General features: G+C 36.6%; 4 protein-coding genes across 8 annotated transcripts; 1 reads left to right on the top strand and 3 right to left on the bottom strand.

Annotated features, from left to right (window-relative positions):
- Positions 1 to 75: 75 nt before the first annotated feature.
- LOC125193715 (autophagy-related protein 11-like) lies at positions 76 to 6,101 on the bottom strand. 2 transcript variants are annotated; one of them, XM_048091582.2, is made up of 6 exons: positions 5,707 to 6,101; positions 4,338 to 5,628; positions 1,454 to 3,074; positions 1,088 to 1,305; positions 747 to 960; positions 76 to 674 (listed from the first exon to the last, which is right to left on the bottom strand). In XM_048091582.2, the coding sequence occupies exons 2-6, from the start codon at positions 5,279 to 5,281 to the stop codon at positions 285 to 287; spliced, it is 3,387 nt and encodes a 1,128-aa protein (XP_047947539.1). In that variant the 5' UTR covers positions 5,282 to 5,628; positions 5,707 to 6,101; the 3' UTR covers positions 76 to 284. The 2 variants fall into 2 exon arrangements, with proteins under 2 accessions (XP_047947539.1, XP_088926390.1); XM_089070264.1 differs by lacking the exon at positions 5,707 to 6,101 and having other exon boundaries at positions 4,338 to 5,699.
- A 3,653-nt stretch (positions 6,102 to 9,754) lies between these two features.
- LOC125196100 (serine carboxypeptidase II-2-like) lies at positions 9,755 to 12,495 on the top strand. 2 transcript variants are annotated; one of them, XM_048094474.2, is made up of 10 exons: positions 9,755 to 10,157; positions 10,400 to 10,507; positions 10,715 to 10,810; positions 10,884 to 10,976; positions 11,057 to 11,142; positions 11,221 to 11,484; positions 11,566 to 11,693; positions 11,767 to 11,862; positions 12,053 to 12,158; positions 12,244 to 12,495. In XM_048094474.2, the coding sequence occupies exons 1-10, from the start codon at positions 9,902 to 9,904 to the stop codon at positions 12,403 to 12,405; spliced, it is 1,395 nt and encodes a 464-aa protein (XP_047950431.1). In that variant the 5' UTR covers positions 9,755 to 9,901; the 3' UTR covers positions 12,406 to 12,495. The 2 variants fall into 2 exon arrangements, with proteins under 2 accessions (XP_047950431.1, XP_047950430.1); XM_048094473.2 differs by having other exon boundaries at positions 9,756 to 10,157; positions 12,232 to 12,495.
- LOC125196101 (uncharacterized) lies at positions 11,966 to 14,766 on the bottom strand. Of its 2 annotated transcripts, XM_048094476.2 has the most exons (4): positions 14,375 to 14,766; positions 13,164 to 14,208; positions 12,999 to 13,080; positions 11,966 to 12,920 (listed from the first exon to the last, which is right to left on the bottom strand). In XM_048094476.2, the coding sequence occupies exons 2-3, from the start codon at positions 14,193 to 14,195 to the stop codon at positions 13,048 to 13,050; spliced, it is 1,065 nt and encodes a 354-aa protein (XP_047950433.1). In that variant the 5' UTR covers positions 14,196 to 14,208; positions 14,375 to 14,766; the 3' UTR covers positions 11,966 to 12,920; positions 12,999 to 13,047. The 2 variants fall into 2 exon arrangements, with proteins under 2 accessions (XP_047950433.1, XP_047950432.1); XM_048094475.2 differs by having other exon boundaries at positions 12,999 to 14,208; positions 14,375 to 14,764.
- A 1,671-nt stretch (positions 14,767 to 16,437) lies between these two features.
- On the bottom strand, positions 16,438 to 19,848 carry LOC125193082 (uncharacterized). 2 transcript variants are annotated; one of them, XM_048090807.1, is made up of 6 exons: positions 19,596 to 19,847; positions 19,224 to 19,348; positions 17,807 to 17,903; positions 17,595 to 17,704; positions 16,908 to 16,982; positions 16,438 to 16,674 (listed from the first exon to the last, which is right to left on the bottom strand). In XM_048090807.1, the coding sequence occupies exons 1-6, from the start codon at positions 19,663 to 19,665 to the stop codon at positions 16,624 to 16,626; spliced, it is 528 nt and encodes a 175-aa protein (XP_047946764.1). In that variant the 5' UTR covers positions 19,666 to 19,847; the 3' UTR covers positions 16,438 to 16,623. The 2 variants fall into 2 exon arrangements, with proteins under 2 accessions (XP_047946764.1, XP_088926146.1); XM_089070020.1 differs by having other exon boundaries at positions 16,569 to 16,779; positions 19,596 to 19,848.
- Positions 19,849 to 20,190: the final 342 nt, after the last annotated feature.

Genomic DNA, 20,190 nt, shown 5'->3' with positions numbered 1-20,190 from the left:
ACTAGACTAAGCAAACTCAACATCAGGCACACTGGCATTCCATAATGGAATGAGATTTAATCAATTGGATCAAGATTTAGCTACGAATTACATCTCTTCATGAGCACAGAGATGTAGTAAAGATGAACATTTATAACATATTTACAAGAGTTGCAAAGTCTATTTACAAAGAGATGGAATTGGATTCTCATCTTTAGAGGAGGGACCAAGTCATGCTCACTAAAAAGTCCAGTTTATAAAATATTTACACTTGGTCTCTTCCATCACATCTACCTGCAACAAGATCAGGAAAGAGGGGAAACTACCACACTATCAGGTAGCATGGCTGCAGTCACTACATAGTATTCACACCCAACAGCAAGACCGTAGGGATTGGGAATCGAATCTAGATCTAGAGTCAACTTGTTGCCTCCACTCTCGGAGGTCACTGTATCGCTACTATCATCAGCTGGCAGAGGTGGCTTCACCACCCGCTGTTCAATATGCACCACCTTCCCTAATATGTAACTCTGATTTTGGGAAACATTTTCAGTAAATAACGCGACACATTCAGCTGAAAGAAAATAGTATGGGCAGCCACGGTTGATGGCCTCATAGTGCCCGGAGGAGTTGAGGACGAAGGCAGCGACCTCATGGACTTCTAAACGACCTATACAAATCTTATCGTTGTTTGCCTGTGACAAGAATGTCTAAATAAAATGATCTTGTAACGGAATGATGAGAAATGGAACATAGAGAACAGCTACCTGCTTTTCCAAATGATGCTTCAAATAAAGAGTGTTAACCAACTCATTCTTCTCTTCTAGCTCTTTGTTAAGCTGCTTATTTGCAGCTTCAGCTTCCGTGGATCTTTCGAGGAATTCTGCACGTTGTCTCGACAAAAGACCAACCTTATTGGCAAGTGTCTGAATGCATTCACAAAACTCAGAAGCACTGGCATCATCGACCTCACTCGATGAACTGAGAATTTACAAAAGTGATCATGCTCGTTAGAATCAAAAGTCAAGAACTCCACAGAAGGAAAAGGAAGGATAATAATTCAAGTAGCATTCGTCCTCATAGGACTCCTCAAGAAAATAATACCAACCTATATAAAGACTGAGAAAGAGCATGTAAAGTGTCGGCAAACGCAACCACCTCGACCGATGAGACACAGCTTCTCAGTCTTGCAAAGAGACCACACATGTTGACCACAGTTGCGTGCAGCGCATTATACTCTGAGGCCCTACTATCAATTGCACAAAGATGCGTCTGGGCTTCCTCTCTGGCTTCGTGTAAGCAATTCTCCAAACGAGCACAGTTCATCTGCAATACAAGAAGCAATGTGTCTTTCGTGACTGCCTAAAGCAAAGGTGAAGTACGCATAGTATACAAAGGTAAAGAAAATAACTATCATAGAGCCTTAGGCGAAGCCCATAAAACGAAGGCTAGCACTTTCAAGTTAGTAATGTACCTGAGATTCATTCAGTAGCTTCCGACTGGCATCCAAATCCTCCACGAGTCTGGAAATTTCATCAGTTAATGCTTGATGAATCTTGCCTTCTGCGTCGTGTAATTGGCATGATTTCTCTGCTAGTTCATTTTGCAGCTCCATCAAAACTCCGCAATTTCCTTTCCCATCCAAATCAGGCGTAATCGGCTGAGACATGCTGACGGCCATATTACTCGAAGTGATGCTCGTGCCAACATCTGACTGTGGCTTTGTCATCTTATCTTTTTCACAAACATGCCCTTTGTCACGGTGTAGATCTAGCATCGATGAATCCAGCTGAGAATTCAACATACTAGAGGAATCCGTCATATTATCATCCAACCCTTCCTGTGACTTCTCGTGTTCCGTTAAAATCTCGGATTTCGAAATGCTAGACGCGCACAACTCCTCCTCCATCGCTCGGTGCATGTGAACCGATTCAACCCCCGAAACCTCTGACTTGTCATCATCAGTCTTTGTAGTTGAAACCGTCAAATTAGGCTCATCCTCACCTCGCATATGCTGATCAGATAGCCTCTGCTCAAATTCTAGAATCCTTTTTTTGTAAGATTCACACTGCTTCTGCTTAGCCTTCAGCATCAATTGGAGGTGTTTTTCGCACTGATCTTTCAGACTTAATGCTTCGGAAGTCTTTACTGCCACTTTTTTCAGTAAAGTATCTTGTTCACTTTCATCGAGAGATTCATAATCAAGCTCCATACTCATGGAACATATTAGGGCAAGTTTCGAAGCAAGTTCAGCTTTCAGCTTTGCATTCTCGACTTCCATCTTGCTAGTACCCGTGATCTCCACCAACTCCGACTCCTCAAGTACTTCCCCGTAATCATACTTTTCAAAGTAGCCCATTACCCGTTCTGCTTCATCTTCCTGATAACTATCATCGGAGATGGACAACGAGCTCTTGAGAGTCCCATGCTTCTCACTCTTCGGAAAGAGTCCTAGCAATGATTCGGGAGCATAACATTCTAAATCTACAAGGTCTATATCGAGCAAATTAGAGTCGAAAGGAGCTATATTTACATCACAGGGATTTGGGGTGTCGTACAATCCCATAGATGCTAAAATATCTCGAGGGATAAAAGTAGAATGCGCTCTAATGAACTCCTCACGTCTCCTAACCTCAGCATTCCTCTCCGTTGCAAGTTTTTCAGCCAACTGCCCCGCCATGCCCATGTAGATTTTCGTCGTGGCTTTTCTCCTCACAACTTCAGCAAGACACGCTCTGTATGCAGGAATAATTCCATGAACCACTTTTAATTGCTCAAAGTGGTCGTCTTGGCGCTGTAAAGCCTCGTGGAACACAGAAAACTTGTAGCGTACATCCTTAATCTTGTGCTGGATATATGCGATTTTTTGCATAAAATTGTGCACAAAGATATTCATCTCATTCTTTTTATCCCTGCAGAAATCAAGCAAACTAGAAATTGCACCCTCGCATGCCTGCATCCTCGGAATATAACTTTTGTCATGTCTATCATACATAGGCCCCAATGCCGAGACTGCGTCATGAGGACGCAGTGAAGATGACATCTGGCAGGAAAGACAGTCGTCGACAAGATTCTTCACAGTATTTACATCTTTACTGCATTAAGAGAGATATTAGTGTTCATTACATGATTCCCCTCTTCAAGAAACTGCCGCAACAAAGAAATAAATGGTAGCAAGGAAAAAAAAGAACAATGATAACAAACAGTATTGTCTATGGATGCCATGCAGAATCCACGTGTTCCCAATAATGAGAAATCATGTCATCTGGCCGAAACCAAAGATTTCTTAAGGCATCTCCAGGGTTTCAAAAGGCTAGGGCTTTAATTGCATATATCCAATTTCATCAACAAATGTCCATTATGATAACAAAACCAATAATAATAACAACAACATTGATGGTAATACCTCATCAATTTAGCATCTACTGGTTTCACAATTTATCTTAAAAGACAACATCACATGCTATATTCGTAAGATCCAAACCCTAAAACTTATGTTGTTGCATAGTATGTAGTTCCTATCCTTCAAATAATCAATCCTATGTTTTAAGTTCATATCTATTATCCTTCAAACAAGTTGAATGGGTAACAGATACGTCGTCAAGCGAATCAAATATACTTAAAAATACCAAAAGGTATAAATATCATCTACAATAAGTCTCAGAATAGAAAGGAATGAGGACCTATTCCTGCTTCCCGTCATCCAAATCATCTACCGACCCACTTCATACTGTGAATTTGAGCACTACATCCGTTATATGGAAAACCTGATTTAGTTTTCAGGTGTATCTCAGGAAAAGGTCATATAGTTTTTCAAGTAATAAAACCAGCTTATACCGACATCCAAGCACCGCCCTTGAGTTTTTCTTGTTGACTAGCTAAACACATATTTCAAAGCTCGAACACTTATTTCCATTTCCTCTGCACTTTTTTCATGTTGTTTTGCATTTCGAGCATTCAATGTTTTCTACTGAAATAGAAAACAAAGGGGTTGAATGAGACAAGATGACGCAAGAAAACAAAGATCCCTACGGTCAGAGTCACTTTTTACTTTTGCCTAAGCTAGAGAGAACTAGAAAATAACCAGAAAAGTCGTCAAGGGAAAAAATTTCGTTACAAAAAGTTTGACCGGGCTAAATCCTGGTGATTCTCAGTCGTAGATATTTTCATGCATGTGATATTCTGGAAATGGTGTCAAGAAAACCTAATCAGGACCATGTTGCCTAATGCAGTGTATTACCCAATGATACGTTATAATGACAAACATAAAAGGAATAAAAAGATGAGAGCATCATCATTAAGCATACAATCAAACTAAATGCATGCAAGATTGAGCAATGGGGAGGAAAGAGGCGGACCTTAACGCCTGCATTATGCTCTTTTGCTCAGTGATAATCTGTTGGCGATCTCTTATAGATGACTCCAAGTCTTTGATAAGAAACGAAGCTTTGTCCAAGAATAGATGTTCTGCATTGTTCCTAAGCTCTCCAAATTCAAGTTTAAACTCCGAAACCTTAGTCTGAAACTGCTTGTGCAAACTGCTGCAATCCTCCCACGTCTTCTGCAAGCTTTCCTCCTTCACAAAATCCAGCAAGCACTTGCGGTTAGCAGCCTGTAAAGCCGGCATAACTCGTATAGACCTCAGTTTCTCTTTATCCCTAACGAACGTGGCCAGGAGGTTGGTATGAACACGGTGCTGCTGTGAATAGCATTTCATAAAATCCATGTAGTTTTGATTAATCATCTTATAGAAATGATCCAAATTACCCCTAGCAATCTCCAATGCCTTTTCTTGCACCTTCTGCTCTTCCAAGAGCCTCTCACACGCCTCAAATCTTGCTTGAGTACGACTATAAATAGCATGTCCGCGGTGAAAATGATATCTGAACTGCAACTCGTACGAAGGCAAGGCCTTCAGAGCAGGGTCAGAAGCATCATCCAGAGCAAGAGAGTTTTGAGAAGGAGATGGCAACGAGGGGTCAGGAATATCAAAGATATCAACCTGCACGGGCTCAGGATATGGTGACTGACTCCGCATCCTTGCCTTATTAAACAGAAAGACTTCCCTTTCATCAGATGGAAGCTTGTAAGCTGAGAGGGTTCTATGGGGTTCGAGCTTCGAGTCCAGGCACAGAAGAAGCTGATCACTGAACGGTATACCACATGCCGATTCTAGAAAACTCTCCACTGTCTCAACTAGAGTGTATTCATCACACTCAATCTTATACGACTGCCCATTCTCAGCAACGTGAACCACAAGCTTGCCCGTCTGAGCAACGCCTTCTGAGACACTAGAACTCATTCTTAGGTCAAACCAATCCACCACAACAACCCTCAAGATCAAACTACTCTGCAGCTAAAACTCAACCCCTCATACTAAAGCACTCAACACCTAAATATAACAAGCATATTATCACCAAATTCCTTAACAAGAACCCCAATTTTTCTGATTTTGCAACACATGAGATACAAAGAGCCCCAGATTTAGCTTAACCGAAAACAAAACTACACTCAACTCAACAAGATACCAAAACCCCCAATTTATCCGAATTGAAGTATTGCTTCCCCATATTATGTGAAACTGAAAACAAAACTCCAATCCGCACCGACTAACATGCCATCAGCAAAAAGCCCAAACTTTATCCACAACTGCAATGCACAAACCACCAAAATATAAGAAAAAGGGAAATCGCGAAAATAGGGCTTCGCTGGAGACCATGAAACTACCTTAAAAACACGAACTTGCGCAACTAAACGACAAGAGCGATGCCAAAGCATACTCGAATTTCATCCGCAAGTGCAAGAAAAAAGAAGTTCAACACGAAACCCATGCAGTATTTTATTCTCTCATCTTGCGTATGCGTCAAGACATACACACATATCTCCTCGCAATGGCGAGGAGAATCGTCTCTGCGATGAATGAATGATTGACTGCAATTTGCAGCGCTGCAATTTCTTTTCTCTTTTTCTTTTCACATATAGTATTCGCTTTTCTTTTAGAACTTCCTTTTTCTGTGGATAGAAGAGAAGCTTCAGAGAGAAGCCGCGAGCGAGCAAGGAATTGAAGATGCTGTTGATGTGTACCAAATCATGTGTGGTCTCCAACAAAATTGTAGAGAGGACCTGAAATCTATGGATTTTAGTTGAGTTGTACATTTCTTAAATAAATAAAATAAATGTAACACAAATCACAATTGATTTTGTTAACCAAAACTTTCATGCTGCTAAATCCGACTTTGCCTCCCGAACATTTAAAGAAATTATCAGTCTTAATCGTATAAATAGAAAAACGGCATCAGAATTTATACTCAAACTTCAAGTACTAATATTATGCCTATCATTAAAGTTCATTTTTGGTTAATTACATATTACCATTTTTTACATCCATTTTAAATAACATGTTTGTGTCATCACATGCTTTCTACAATACATGTCATTTTTTTCATTTTTTAATAGAGTAATTATTTCACTATAAGTGATTAATGGACACACAATTTAATAAAATGATATTTATTAAATTAAATGGAGAGAGACTACAGTAAAAGACAAAATAAATATACGTATATTTTTTTCAAAAAATGAAAATCAATTATTTGTGATGAAACAACCAAAAAGAAAAAATCAATCACTTATAATGAATGAGGAAATAATAATAGTATGACTTAAAAAATTTAAGTTAATCGCGGAGATTGGGAAAAGCAAATTACTCATAGTCCAAGAAACACCCATTTCTTTTTAAATCCACTTGAATTCGATCGAATCCATTCATTTTGTTGCAGAATCTTGATATTAAATTTTCTTAGTTCATCCTGAATTAAGCGGTAACAATTGTATCTCAATTTCTTATATTTTTGGATATTTTTTTTATTCTCAATAGACTAGATTAATTTTTATTCTTGGTGGGTTAATTTTTAACGGCTCATTAGAAAAAGAAAAAAAATGGCATGAATTTGGCTCTCTCGGTCTCATAAATAATTGACATTATATTTTGGTCCGTTTAATAAAAATAACTTACTTCTATTTTCGATATTTTGTTTTTTAAATAAGATAAGGTTCATTCCATACTAATAATACTTTAATAATTTTTTCTTTTCTTCATCTCTCGTACTTTACCGATTATTCATAAAACTCACGTCATATTAAATTTTGGATTTTGTTTGATGTTCCTATTATGCTATATTTACATTTGCAAACCATACTATCCCGAAAGAAGATAAAAAGAAGAAAGAAAAAACTACTCCTTGTGAACCAATTATAAAGATGCTTTTCAAGCTAGCAAGATGTAACAGGGACGTGACCAAAAGAATAATCGGGCTATATATAGAGTATGCTTGGGCTAAAAAGAGTAGTTGGACCATTCGCAATTTCTGACTTTTCTATAGCTCTTCAAATGAACTAGTAGAGCCTAGGCCACATTATTTATTGGTCAATTGCCGATTTTAACATAGTCATTCGTTAAATTTGTAAACTGCAAAATGACATTTCATTATAATCTTTCAAAATTAATTATAATGTTCACTTTATTTTAATTAGTTGTTTGATTTGTTAGACAAAATAATCTTAAGATATAGTCTAAGATAAATTATAAGATTATATTAATTAAAGGGATAAGTATAAGTTACGGAGCCACATTGGAACAAGGGTACTATTGTCTCCCCAAACTTCGTAATAATACATATTTAGATCTGTTTCAAGCAAAGCAATGCTGATGGTGTAGTGGTATTTCCCTTGTGTTATGTTTTTGAGCGCCGTGTTCACCTACCGTAGTTTTTTCACCTTGATTATTTTTTCTGGAGTACTAAAATTAGTTGAAACATACTATAATATTCTTGAATTCTTCTACGACAACTAAATACTCGTTACACTAGCATTACATATTTTAAATATCCTCTTTATATTTTTATCTATAAAAGTTGAAGTTAACTTACACATATTTTCTTCTATGATCTACTCTATCTGTCCGCGAATAGGAGTCCCGTTTTTTTCATTTTAGTCTGTCCACGAATAGGAGTCATGGTTCACTTTTACCATAAATGGTAACAAAGTCTCACATTCAACTAACTCATTCTACTAACATTTCATTTAAAACTAATATATACAAGTGAGTACTCTATTCCATTTAGGGGTGTGCATTCGGGTTTCGGTTCGGTTTTTCGTCCAAACCGAACCGAACCGAAAAACCGAATTTAGGCAAAAATTGAAACCGAACCGAACCGTAAAACCGAAAAGCCGAAAACCGAAAAATCGAAAACCGAACTTAAAAACCGAACCAAACCGAAAAAATCGAAATTTTAAAACAAAACCGAAAAACCGAAAAAAATGTATATATTTATATATATAATTTATTTTATTTTATATACTATAATAGAATATAAATATATAATATAAAATTAATAGAATATATATAATATTTATTATATAAAAATATATTAAAAGAATATATATTATATATATATGATATAGTATACTAAATTAATAGAATAAAAATATATAATAATATATTTAAAATATAATTCGGTTTTTCGGTTTGGTTTTTCGCCCAAACCGAACCGAACCAAAAAAACGAAATTTTTGTATTTTTAAAACCGAACCGAACCGAAAAACCGAAAAAACCGAACCGAATTTCAAAATTTCGGTTTGGTTCGGTTCGGATATTCGGTTTTCGAATTTTTTGCTCACCCCTAATTCCATTAACTATTTTCCACCATTTTTATTAATATTTCTTAAAACACGTGCCGCTAAGAAATAAGACTTCTAATAGCAGACGGAGGAAGTATATAACAGCATTACATTAGTATATATTTTCTTCTACTCAATAAACATTGCATTAGTGTTATAGTCTAATATATGCTCGCTCCGTCCCTGAATAAAGGTAAGGGCCTATATCCTATAGTAGTAACTTCCTTATTAATCCTATACATATAAAGGCAAGGGTTCTTATCAAATTAATTAACACTAAATCATTATAGTTGAACCCTGAAACTCTATACTTTTCCAATTCTTACACATCTACCTATCTTTTACTTGTTTAGTTTTTATTTAATTAATAGTAATTTTAGGAATTATATAACTATTTAATTGATTTTTTAAATAGTGATGAGAATGACCAAAGCTGCCCAAACTATGTCCTACATAAATGGGCCGAACAAAAATAGGAGTCCCCAGTTGGGCTACCATTAGTTTGGACTGTTGGTGGCATTGATGTAATGGTAAATAAAACCTAAAATAATACTAGCATTTGAGTCCATAAGAGCTTTCATAATAAGGAACTTATAATTCATCCATCCCTATTTTCCTCTTGCCATATCATATCAATCCTATATAGCTGAAACACCTACAAATGCTACAACATCGCCATATAAAACCGTCCATCATATTTTCTACTGTTACGTAAACATTATTTTTATTTCTTTTGATTTTTGTGTTTATCAATTAAAGTAAAATATCAAAATAAAATAAATTGAAGGCAAGAACAAAAATATACCTAATTTTTGAAAAGAGAAGGCCACAACAAAAAAAATAAATAGAAAAAAATAATAATAAAAACACTGATACTGGAGGCGAAGTTGTCTCGTTGAAAGACCAGAATCCATTCCCAACTTTTGTATCCAAAACGATTTTATATCAATTTAGACAATTTTATTTTTTATATCCAAAAATGTGGGCTCAAGCTGAGCATAATTATTTTGTAAAATTTGAAGGAATGATATTTTCGGACATATAATGAAATGAGGAAATGTTATTGAGATGTGGTTTCTAATTAAAACGGTCTTCCAAAGAAATGGAGAAGAAGAGCAAGACTCAACAATAAAATACAGCAAAAACAACAATATAAAAAGATCACACACACCCCATTTCATCTCTTTTATAGGGAGTTGGGACTCTGGAAAAACACTTCATTCCCCAATCCAATCGTCAAAAGATGCCATTTTGGAGATGGGTTTTCAACGTTTTCGTCGTGCTATCAGTCGCAGAGCTGTGCACCGGAAGTTTTTCGTTTAATCAGCAGCAGTTGGACCGAGTGTTGAAGCTTCCCGGCCAGAATTTCAACGTGAGCTTCGCGCACTACGCTGGCTACATCACTGTCAACGAAGAATCTGGGAGAGAGCTCTTCTATTGGTTCTTTGAGGCTGAGGAGGACCCTTCTTCCAAACCTGTTGTTCTCTGGCTCAATGGAGGTCGTTATGTAGTATTTATGCTTTTCATCTTCTAAATGTTCTTGCCTTGTTAAGTTCCATTTTGACTTTTGTTTTGACTGTTGTTGGTGTAAATTGTGAGTAGCAATTTTGTGATATAGTGATGGTGTTGTTTAGAATTAGAGGAGAATGGAAATGGATGCCATCTCAATGATATGATCTTCATGATCTTACATCCATTTTAAATTCATGTGTAACTGTTTTGAGTTGTGTGTGATATGCAGGGCCTGGGTGTTCATCAATTGCCTATGGGCTGGCTGAGGAAATTGGACCATTGCATATTGAGAAGGATGGGAAAACCCTTTATTTGAATCATTATTCTTGGAATAAAGGTAGTTCTATTGCCTCTTGTAGTTTTTGTTTGGTTGAAACTGAAGCAATTGAAATGGACCCTCAAGTTGTTGAAACAGCAGCAATCGAAGATTTCGTTTTAGGCTGCATTTTGAGCTTGAGATATGGCAAAGGATATTATTTCAACTAATGGTCATTTGGACTGCTGAACACTCTTTTTATTTTCATGTTGATTTCGATTTTTGCAGTTGCAAATATATTGTTCGTGGATTCTCCTGTCGGAGTTGGTTTTTCGTATTCAAACACTTCCTCTGATTTACTGAGCAATGGTGATAAAAGAACTGGTATAGTTTCTTCTTCTATCTTCCATCAAAACAAATTCTGTGTATTTTGATGCAGAAACTTCTGTTCTCGCAGCTGCTGATAACCTTAAATTTATCGAGAAATGGTTGGAACGTTTTCCACAATACAAAGGAAGAGACTTGTATCTCACAGGAGAGAGCTATGCTGGTAGGTTCATCATTATACACTTTCCATATATCTCCATGCAAATATTTTATATTGCTACTGTTATTACTATATTGTTTCAGGGCATTATGTTCCTCAACTCGCTCATGCCATCGTCAAACACAATGAGAAAAATGGAGAAGAAACTATCAATCTTAAGGGTTTCATGGTATTCTCCTCTCACTATATTAGAATGATATGTGCTTGTGTGGAAATGGATAACCTTGAAATAAGCCTCTGCATTCAGGTTGGAAATGCTCTAACAGACGACTTTCATGACCATTTCGGGGTGTTTCAATTCATGTGGTCTGTTGGCATGATCTCAGATCAGACCTACAAGCAGTTGAACGCTAAGTGCGACTTCGATTCATTTGTTCACACCTCAGAGGAATGCGTGAAAGTCCTCTTGATTGCTGATCAAGAAGTAGGGGACATTGATATGTACAGCATCTATACTCCTCCCTGCACTGCTAATTTCAGCAGATTAAGCCATCTTTGGAGAAGCAAGACTGTAAGTGTTCATATCTTTGGCATTTTCCTCAGATTTTTTCATATTTGGGTTATTAATGGTATCTATTTTCTTGAGGTTTAGAAGGTTGGTCTTCTCAGAAGATCATACGATCCCTGCACAGAGATGCATACGGTTCAATATTTTAATCTCCCCGAGGTTCAAGATGCTCTTCATGCCCGTAGCAGAAACTCCCGTTGGGAGACTTGCAGGTGAGAAATCAATGCAAACTTACTATGTGTTCCTTTTGATTCATTAAAAGACAGATATATACTGTGATTGCAGTGGCTTGGTGAATGAAAACTGGCAGGATTCGCCTCAATCGGTTTTGGATGTCTACAGTGAGCTCTTGAATTCTGGACTTCGTATCTGGATGTTCAGGTTTTTCTAAAACTTTGCTTTGTATCTGAATTTGAAGTATTAGAAAGGGAAATTCTAGTATAAATACTAAGGTAATTTATGAAAGAAGATGCAAGTAGTCAGATAACATTCAACATTGGCTCCATTCATTGGCCTAATCTGTCTCCTTTAAAAGAGTACATTTTCAATACAATGTTCCATATGTGGACAGTGGTGACACGGATGCTGTAATTCCGGTGACTTCGACCCGCTACAATATAAATGCTATGAAGCTTCAGACAGTTAGGCCTTGGCGCGCTTGGTACGATGATGGCCAGGTCAGCTTTCTGTTCTCATCTCACCACCATCTGATTCTGGTCAATTACTGATCGGACTTGAATTTTCGTTTAGTTTGGCAAACAGGTAGGCGGATGGACAGAAGAATACGAGGGGCTGACATTCGTGACAGTGAGAGGAGCCGGCCATGAAGTTCCCCTGCATAAGCCGAAGCAAGCTCTGACGCTCATCAAGTCGTTCCTGTCTGGGAAGTCCATGCCGGAGATGGAACTGTTGAGTGATTCGTAGTCTCCCTTGTGAGCTGATGATGCGCGGATGATCTCGTGTGTTTGAAACATCATTTCTGCAATAAATTGCTAATAATTCTAGTGCCATTAATCACAGTTGTCTTTCCAGTTTTTTGCCTTTTCTCCATATGCTGCTTTACACAATCGAATTACTTATGCATGCTTGCTCACAATATATTGAGAGAGAGAGAGAGAGAGAGACACAGAGACAGTGAGATGCAATACATTCTTGATTATATCATTTATATGTAACATGGCTGTATTCATTCTGTACAAAAGAACTATGCAGCTGCAACCAAAACCCAAAACACAAACCAAAAAAATCCAAAGCCAACTCTTGATCAATTACAGGAAAAAAATAAAAATAAATACAGTAATTATTGACAAAGATCTTACACAATGAGGCGTTGATGAGAGAGGGCAGAGAGAGAACATACAATACGCAAGTGTCGGTTAAATCAGCAGGTTGATCTCTATAACTTCTATCACAGCTCACAGCCAAAAGGAAAGCATTGCCTGCAACACAATGCACAAGATTAATTTACTCAGAGCTTCAATGGAGAGAGAGAGAGAGAGAGAGAGGGAGGAGAGTACCTCTGCGAGAAGAGCCATAGCCAAGGACGTCTCTTCTTTTTCTTCTTTTCTAACAGGGGATGGTTTCTTCCCCTTCAAACTCCTGATCTCATCATGCAACAAATTCACTTTCTCTTTAAGCTCATGCAACAATTTCAGTTCTTCTTCTCTGCTACTACATCTTACCGATCTGTCATCTTCCATAATCTCTGATCTCCCACCAACTTGACTCATCGTCATATGGAACTGAGCAATGCTCGTTGCAGCAGGCACAACTACCAAACCGCACTCCACATCACTCACTTGGCTCGACTGCAACACATTCTTAAACCACTTGGGCTCATCTCTAGCCATCTTCACAGCCTCTGGAAAAACAACATCTTCCTTTTCAAGTATCTTGATTTCATCTTTCTCCATTGATTCACACCTCTCATCAGCTTGTGGAACTTCAAACACGTCATGAATGCTCGTTGAACAAGAACCATCAGCAGCTACACCGCCTGAACTCTTAGCCTCACCAATTCCATCCATCATCCTGTTTGGCTGACACGAACTGCCAGTGTCCCTCGTTGGATCACATGAACTCCCCCTACTCAGACGTGAAGCTAACGATGAAGAGGGAGACCGTGTCTCACTCCTAGAAGAAGAACTTCCTCCTGCAATCTCCTTCACCCTCTCATCCAACCTCCTAATCTTCTCCCAATAGCCATCAATCTTTTTCCCCGAATCCAAACACATTTCCTCAACCACCTTCCCCTCCACATCACCACAAACCAGATCCTTCTCCCCCCTACACGAAATGGGCAAAGAATGCCTTCTCCCAATGCGGCTCGTCTCCCCACCAAAGCCATGTTCATCACAACCAACGCTCAACAACTTAGACCTATAAGCCTGCAGTTGATAGTCCAATGCAGCCACCTCCATTTCCTTCTGATAAACTGTATCTTCAATCATAGCTAGAGATTCCTCAGCATGGCATATCTTCTCCTCTGAGAGCCTCTTGTAATGGTCGGCCTCCATCTGCACCGCGGCCTTCTCGCCCTGAAGCCGGAGGATCACGGCCAAGGCCTCGCTGGCGGCAGAGGCAGAGGCCTCCCTCTCTGCATCCAAATCACTGTAGAGCTTCTGCAGAAGCTCCTGCTGAGCACATAGTGCATCTTTTAGTGCACAAATCTCAGACAAAGTATCATCATCATCACCCATCGGATTCCCACACATGAAACACTAGAATCTGAGAATCAATACAGAATTTCAAGAATTAAACTTTACTGGCAATTCATCCAAATTAGCGCAGCATCACCATGATTGAGGCAAGCCCATGTTCAAGAAACTCAAATATTTGGCTTACCTCCATCAATGATGCCATTTATTTACCATAAAAAAATATAAGTTGTTACCTATATGTTTGCAGCAAATGAAGTGAAATTGGATGGAAACTCAACGCTTTTGAGGCGAAGGTTGGAACAAATTTTGAGCATGAAGAAGAAACAAGCGAGCCCAAATCCTCTTATCTTGAAGAAGAAGAAATTTGCAGTTTCAGTCACAGATACAAATCAAAGCTATACGGCAAGGAAACTGAAGCGGCAACTATGCGTATTCGTATGCGTGTGTGAAGTGTGAAAAACAAATAGCAAGCAAGCAACAAGTTTCTTAAAAAGTTTAAAGCTGTTGAAGAAAAAAGGCTCGGAAAAAAGAAGAATCCCCAGAAAAATGAAAATTGAAGATAACTGTAACGGTTTAGTAATTTGTCTTTTTACAACGACAAAAGGTGTGACTTATATTTTCCGGTTGCTATTTACTAAAACAATTAAATTACGTTTATATATGCTATGAAGTTGCAGCACCACCACACACGAAGATGATGGTGATTAATTAATAATTTAATATAATTCTGATTCCAATTCATGTTGCAAAGTCAACATCAAGGCAACTAAAATACTTGTTTCCTTTGAGTAATTACCAGAAATATTTCTCCTTTGGAATAAAAGATTTTTGCTAGAATTATCTGCTGTTTTTTTATGTTAATTAATTAATTCCATTGACGCTTTCAATATTGTTTGGTATAATAATAAGACAATGTTGAATGTAACGTTGCACGTTGTATATGAATGTTTACAATAATGAAGTATAGATGATGTAGATATTTTGTGATAAATTGTTTACAACGGCTATAATTCTATATAATGAATTAATTTCTATTATGGAGGACAATGTACATGCACGAACACTTGTTTTAATGAAAAGGGTGATGACTGGATTGTAAAAAGAATATTTTATTACAAAATATCGAATGTTTGTACATATGAGAGGAGTAGTATTTTAGTCGATTCTTTGGAAATTATTATTGGCTAATTAATTTGTTAATATTGGTGGCAGTTTGTTATCCTGTATGGCCAAATTAAGTGGTAATAATAATTGTCTTCATGTGATTGGCTAATTACAATCATCAACTTTTAATTAGATTTTATTAATTTATTCTCAATTCTTGAATTTGTGATTTTAGAAGTGGGAATTGAATTGATAACAAATTAATAGTACTATATTAGTGTTATTAGTTGTTCTAATTAGATGAAATGTTTTTTATTAGCTAGCGTGTCTTTTGCTGCACATAATATAAAAAAGAAACAGAATATTATTTAATCATAATTTAATGGATGTGATACCACCATTGCCGAAAAGGAGAGCTTTGTGTGAATATAATTAGGACCCTAATTTCGTGCAAAACTTTGATATGATGATGCTTCGACTTTGACATTATTTTGCATTCTTTTTTCAAGACAGCGATTGTATTGTTATTATTATTGGAATAGAAAATCAAAAGAAGTTATTGATTGAGTAAATGGACCCTTGATAAAATTTCTCCGATTTTCTTTACGATTATTCCGATTAAAAAGGGTGACACTTTAACGAAAAATATATACAAGTCGTTATCCAGCTGCCGACCATGCCGCTGATTCAAACACCGATTTACACTGATTAAAAAGGCTCTATCATCATCTTGAACGTTGAATTGGTTTACAAGAATTAAGTAGTTAAAAAGGTTCTATTTAATTTGGTAGACCTATGAATTTAGTTGTATATGCTATAAGATTTGCCACGTGCAATCATTTACTAAAATTGTGATTATACATATCTGTCGCGTATGTAACCGGTGGATTGAAATTCAGATATGAAGAAATCAAATTAATTTTCTTAATATTATTTACCCAATTTGAATAGACTAACGCTCCTACTTTAGCCTCTTGTATTTTTATTGGATAAAGAAATTCATAATGATCTAAGCCTAAACCCTTTTAAGTTTTAACTTTAGATTCTCAACTAGTCCATACCCCACGCTTAATCTCTCTTTCTTATTTGATTTTCCCCCTTTAATTTTAGTGCATGGCTTGAAAGGAAATGGTATTGCATCCACACTGACCAAGTAATTTATATGGAGTGTATTAGTACACAAACACTGCAATTTCAAACCAACGGAACTTTGATATTTTATATAAATATTTGTAACAAGAACAATCAAGCATCCAAGAGTTGTAGCACGAAGTAGACAACGTCGAATCTGCAGGTAAGTGTCTTAAAACATGATGGATCAAATGTCATGAACATAAATTCCACAGATAAATAAGTTGAAAAATATCGTTTCTCATCTCTAATCTACTGGAACTTCAACTTCCATCTTCAAATCAGAACTTCCCAGGATCTGCAAACGAGGATATTAAGAAGACATTCTACGACATCACTAACGCAATATTGATAGGACGTATGGCAGCAGAATATGCAGCTTTATCTAGGTTAGCAAAATACCCTGCTAACATAGAAGCATATAGCGGAACACATACTAAGATAATTATCCATCACATCGGAATGACCTTGCTATCATCATCAAAGAGCTTTTTAAGCATTCTCAATAGATATAGATTGATATACTATTACCTTCATGAAATCAGCTGGAACTAATAGAGAATCTTTTGTGTAGCCTGCTTCCTCAAGAACTTGGGTAAGAACGTGCTATTTGTAAAAACACAGAGTTTCGGATTAGCCAACTCAGCAATTGATTAGCACTAGGACCCACAAAGCTTTGATATAGCAATGAAAAGACACTTAACAGTGTGAATAGTTTATGGGGAAAGCGAAACAAGTGCCGGATTAAATCTAAATTTTGAGTATTGGTGGCTACCTTGATGCTTCATCCGAATAGCATTAATAAATTTACTTATATTTCGCTTTTTAATCTTTCATTTAGTCTCAAACAGTTATACTTTGTGGATAGGTTGTTTTTCCAGGAAGCAGAAGCACACAGTGTTCGATATTAGCAGAAAGTCAAGGTTACATACAGATACAAAGACTTATAATGCACTAGAATTTTTTAAAAAAAAGTTAAAAGCAGTATACTACTTAGTACAGTTGTGACATGCAAAAACAACATACAAATATTCATTTGATTGTTTCAATTTTAGTTTTTCTATTTTTTGTGAACATAGGATTTTACATTTTTTCCATGGCTTCTGCTGGAAAAGAAAAAAATAAGCAACTGAAAACTAGAAAAATAGAAAAGAAAGTAAAAACAAATACTACTAATATATAACCAGAAGGAAAAATTACTAGAGTAAGGAGACTAACCTCTCTCTGATGTTCAGCTATAAATTGACCTGTTAAATCCCGCAATATGTCCAGAACATCATTGAAACTAACCTTTCCGTTACCATCAGAATCGTAAACCTTAAAAATAACTGGAATAAGGAAATTGAACTCAGCATTGGCAGATAGGAAAACAATATTTAATGTTGAAATTTTAATTTAAGAATGAAATTTATATATTTTTCTCGTCTTACATTCAACTTTCAGCTGCAAGCTTGCTCGAGAACTAAAGGCAGATAGAAATAATACAAATTCCTTGAAATTTAGCCCATCCAGCATCCTTAACAGTCTCTGGAAATGCAAATAGGAAGATGAAAACTAAGTACATACATCTTTTTATGAACGATAGCAATCTTACTTAGTTAAAATAATAAACATAAGATACCCTGATTTGTACTCATTTTTATTTTGGCAAAGTTGCTAGACTAATTGACTACATAGGATACTTGATCCTTTTTACAGTTTTTATTTTTTCTCCTAATGGCCAGTATCATCACTTTGATTTGTAAGCCAAGGCACACTAATAAGTACTACATGATAACAATATATAGCAAAAATGTCCCAAGCATGCTTGCTTGAAAATAGATATAAGAAAGCTGGTTGTAGGCATAAAGAGATAGCTCTGTCAAAGGTTTCAGTCAACATTTATAAGACAGAACAATGCCATGAAGTATTAGTTTGATCATAGACAGGTGGTTTGGAATTGGAACCATAAAAAACCTTCCTACTCATTCGAGATTACTATCTAAATAACCAGTAGATTTATGAATACTTGAAGAATAAGAAAATGCACTATGTATAGTCAATTTCCCTATGGCTCCGTTCGGTATCATGGAATTGGAGCCTTCAATTCCAAATCCAATGTTTGGTATTGCAAAATTTTTGGATTTGGAATTGAATTACATTTCCAATTCCTCCCAATTCTATTATTTGAATTCCATATGAAAAATAGAAAATTGGAATTCCAAGTAGTTATAAAATTAGGCATCTTCACACTACACACACACACACACACAAATACACTATACACACACAAACACTCAATGTGTGCGCGCACACTACACAAACAATGCGCGCACACACATGCACTTCATATCAATTATATCATTTTTGTTGAACAAAGGATTTGGAATTGAATTATAGTTCAATTTCTTCAAATCCAATTCCGTAGAAATCTAATTCCAATTACGTGTACCAAAAGGACCCTATCAGTATTTCCTATCACCAACAGGAAGAAATGTACTGGATCGGAGGCTCTAGCAGCACTAAAATTTAGTCAAAGCACACAATGTCCTAATAAGGTCATGGCCACTTATCTCTCGCTCCCTCTCTCCATCACATATACTGATTTAGGAACAGCTCCAAGAGAGCAAGACCATTCCACCTCTACAGAAGCATAATTTTTCTGTGATACAACAGCACTTTCATGAAAACACACAAAGCTCAGTTTTCTTTTTCTTTTTTTCAATTCTGGTTCAATACTTGCTGCAATTCACATTTGAAAACAAATTCTTAGCTGATTTCATTTGCATTGCCCATCAGAACTTTGTAAAATTCATAACATAACAATAAAACAATGAATTAAGAGTTTGAAGCAGCTGCTTGTGGAACCTGGGAGAGGGGATTGACTGCAAATTCAGGCACAGTCATAAACTCATCGGCGGAGATGAAGCCGCCTCCGTTCCTGTCCAGCTGGCAGAACCTCTGGTATAGTGAAACTATCTCCTGCTGGGAAACTACACACACACATAATTATCAAAACTTGGCAACTAAAATAACACAAGAACAATGCACATTCACAATTCTGGTCAATTCTTCTTCTTTTTCCTATTACTAACCCTGATGGTAACCACGGTCAACCTTTTTGACTTATTCGTGAGGGTAAAAACTAACGGAAAATCAAACAAGCTAAATAGGGAATTGAGAAAGGCAGCAACTTTCGGTATTCAAAAAAGTGGAATTGAGCAGAGGAAGGAGAATTACAGGTGTTGTTGCAGTGTTCTTGGACCTCTTCAATGTCGTACTGAGTGAGCATGGATGAGCTGTTGCCCATGATAAATTATAGTGTCGTGAGTCCTAGAGAGAGAATAAATTAGGTTTGGAGCAGCTTGAAATTTAAAAAAATGGCGGATCAAGAAGTTGGGGTGGTAGATTTAGAGGTCAATCTGGAATGCCGGCAATGTGTATATGTTTTTGGCGACGACCAACTCAACCAGCGTCAAAGATTTTCCAATTAAAATACAGTAGTACTCCCTATATATGGGCATAGCGCATAGGAATTCACGTTTTCTTCTTTTCCTAAAAAAATACTACTTCCCCGGTCCTAAAAAAATATAGACCTTTAGAATTATACGAGAATTAAGCACAATAAATAATATAATAGAGCTAGAAAAAAAAAAAAAATATATATATATATATATATATATATAATATTAGGGTAGTGATAAAATGCAAACCCATATATAGTACAAACTTCAAACTTTTTCAACACAATATCAACATAATGTCAACACAGTCTAAAATTTCAAGATTATGATATCAATACAATATCAATACAATGTCAACACAATTTCAACAC

This window comes from Salvia hispanica, chromosome 4, assembly GCF_029641045.1.
Source record: "Salvia hispanica isolate PSC_SH4W2 chromosome 4, Shi_PSC_v1, whole genome shotgun sequence".
NCBI classification, from domain to species: Eukaryota; Viridiplantae; Streptophyta; class Magnoliopsida; order Lamiales; family Lamiaceae; genus Salvia; species Salvia hispanica.
This window is presented reverse-complemented; position numbering and strand designations above follow the sequence as displayed.

Excerpts from the sequence above, each read along its gene's own strand:
- LOC125193082 (XM_048090807.1), bottom strand. The coding sequence starts at position 19,665 with ATGGGCAACAGCTCATCCATGCTCACTCAGTACGACATTGAAGAGGTC. Across the intron at positions 17,904-19,223 it reads CAGTCAATCCCCTCTCCCAG|AGACTGTTAAGGATGCTGGA; the intron begins GTTCCACAAGCA and ends TTGCATTTCCAG. Across the intron at positions 16,983-17,594 it reads TAGCTGAACATCAGAGAGAG|CACGTTCTTACCCAAGTTCT; the intron begins GTTAGTCTCCTT and ends TTTTACAAATAG.
- LOC125196101 (XM_048094475.2), bottom strand. The coding sequence starts at position 14,195 with ATGTGTGGGAATCCGATGGGTGATGATGATGATACTTTGTCTGAGATT. Across the intron at positions 12,921-12,998 it reads CTATGGCTCTTCTCGCAGAG|GCAATGCTTTCCTTTTGGCT; the intron begins GTACTCTCCTCC and ends ATTGTGTTGCAG.
- LOC125196100 (XM_048094473.2), top strand. The coding sequence starts at position 9,902 with ATGCCATTTTGGAGATGGGTTTTCAACGTTTTCGTCGTGCTATCAGTC. Across the intron at positions 11,143-11,220 it reads TCAATCTTAAGGGTTTCATG|GTTGGAAATGCTCTAACAGA; the intron begins GTATTCTCCTCT and ends CTCTGCATTCAG. Across the intron at positions 11,485-11,565 it reads ATCTTTGGAGAAGCAAGACT|AAGGTTGGTCTTCTCAGAAG; the intron begins GTAAGTGTTCAT and ends CTTGAGGTTTAG.
- LOC125193715 (XM_048091582.2), bottom strand. The coding sequence starts at position 5,281 with ATGAGTTCTAGTGTCTCAGAAGGCGTTGCTCAGACGGGCAAGCTTGTG. Across the intron at positions 961-1,087 it reads CTTTCTCAGTCTTTATATAG|TTCATCGAGTGAGGTCGATG; the intron begins GTTGGTATTATT and ends GTAAATTCTCAG. Across the intron at positions 675-746 it reads AGCATCATTTGGAAAAGCAG|GCAAACAACGATAAGATTTG; the intron begins GTAGCTGTTCTC and ends TTCTTGTCACAG.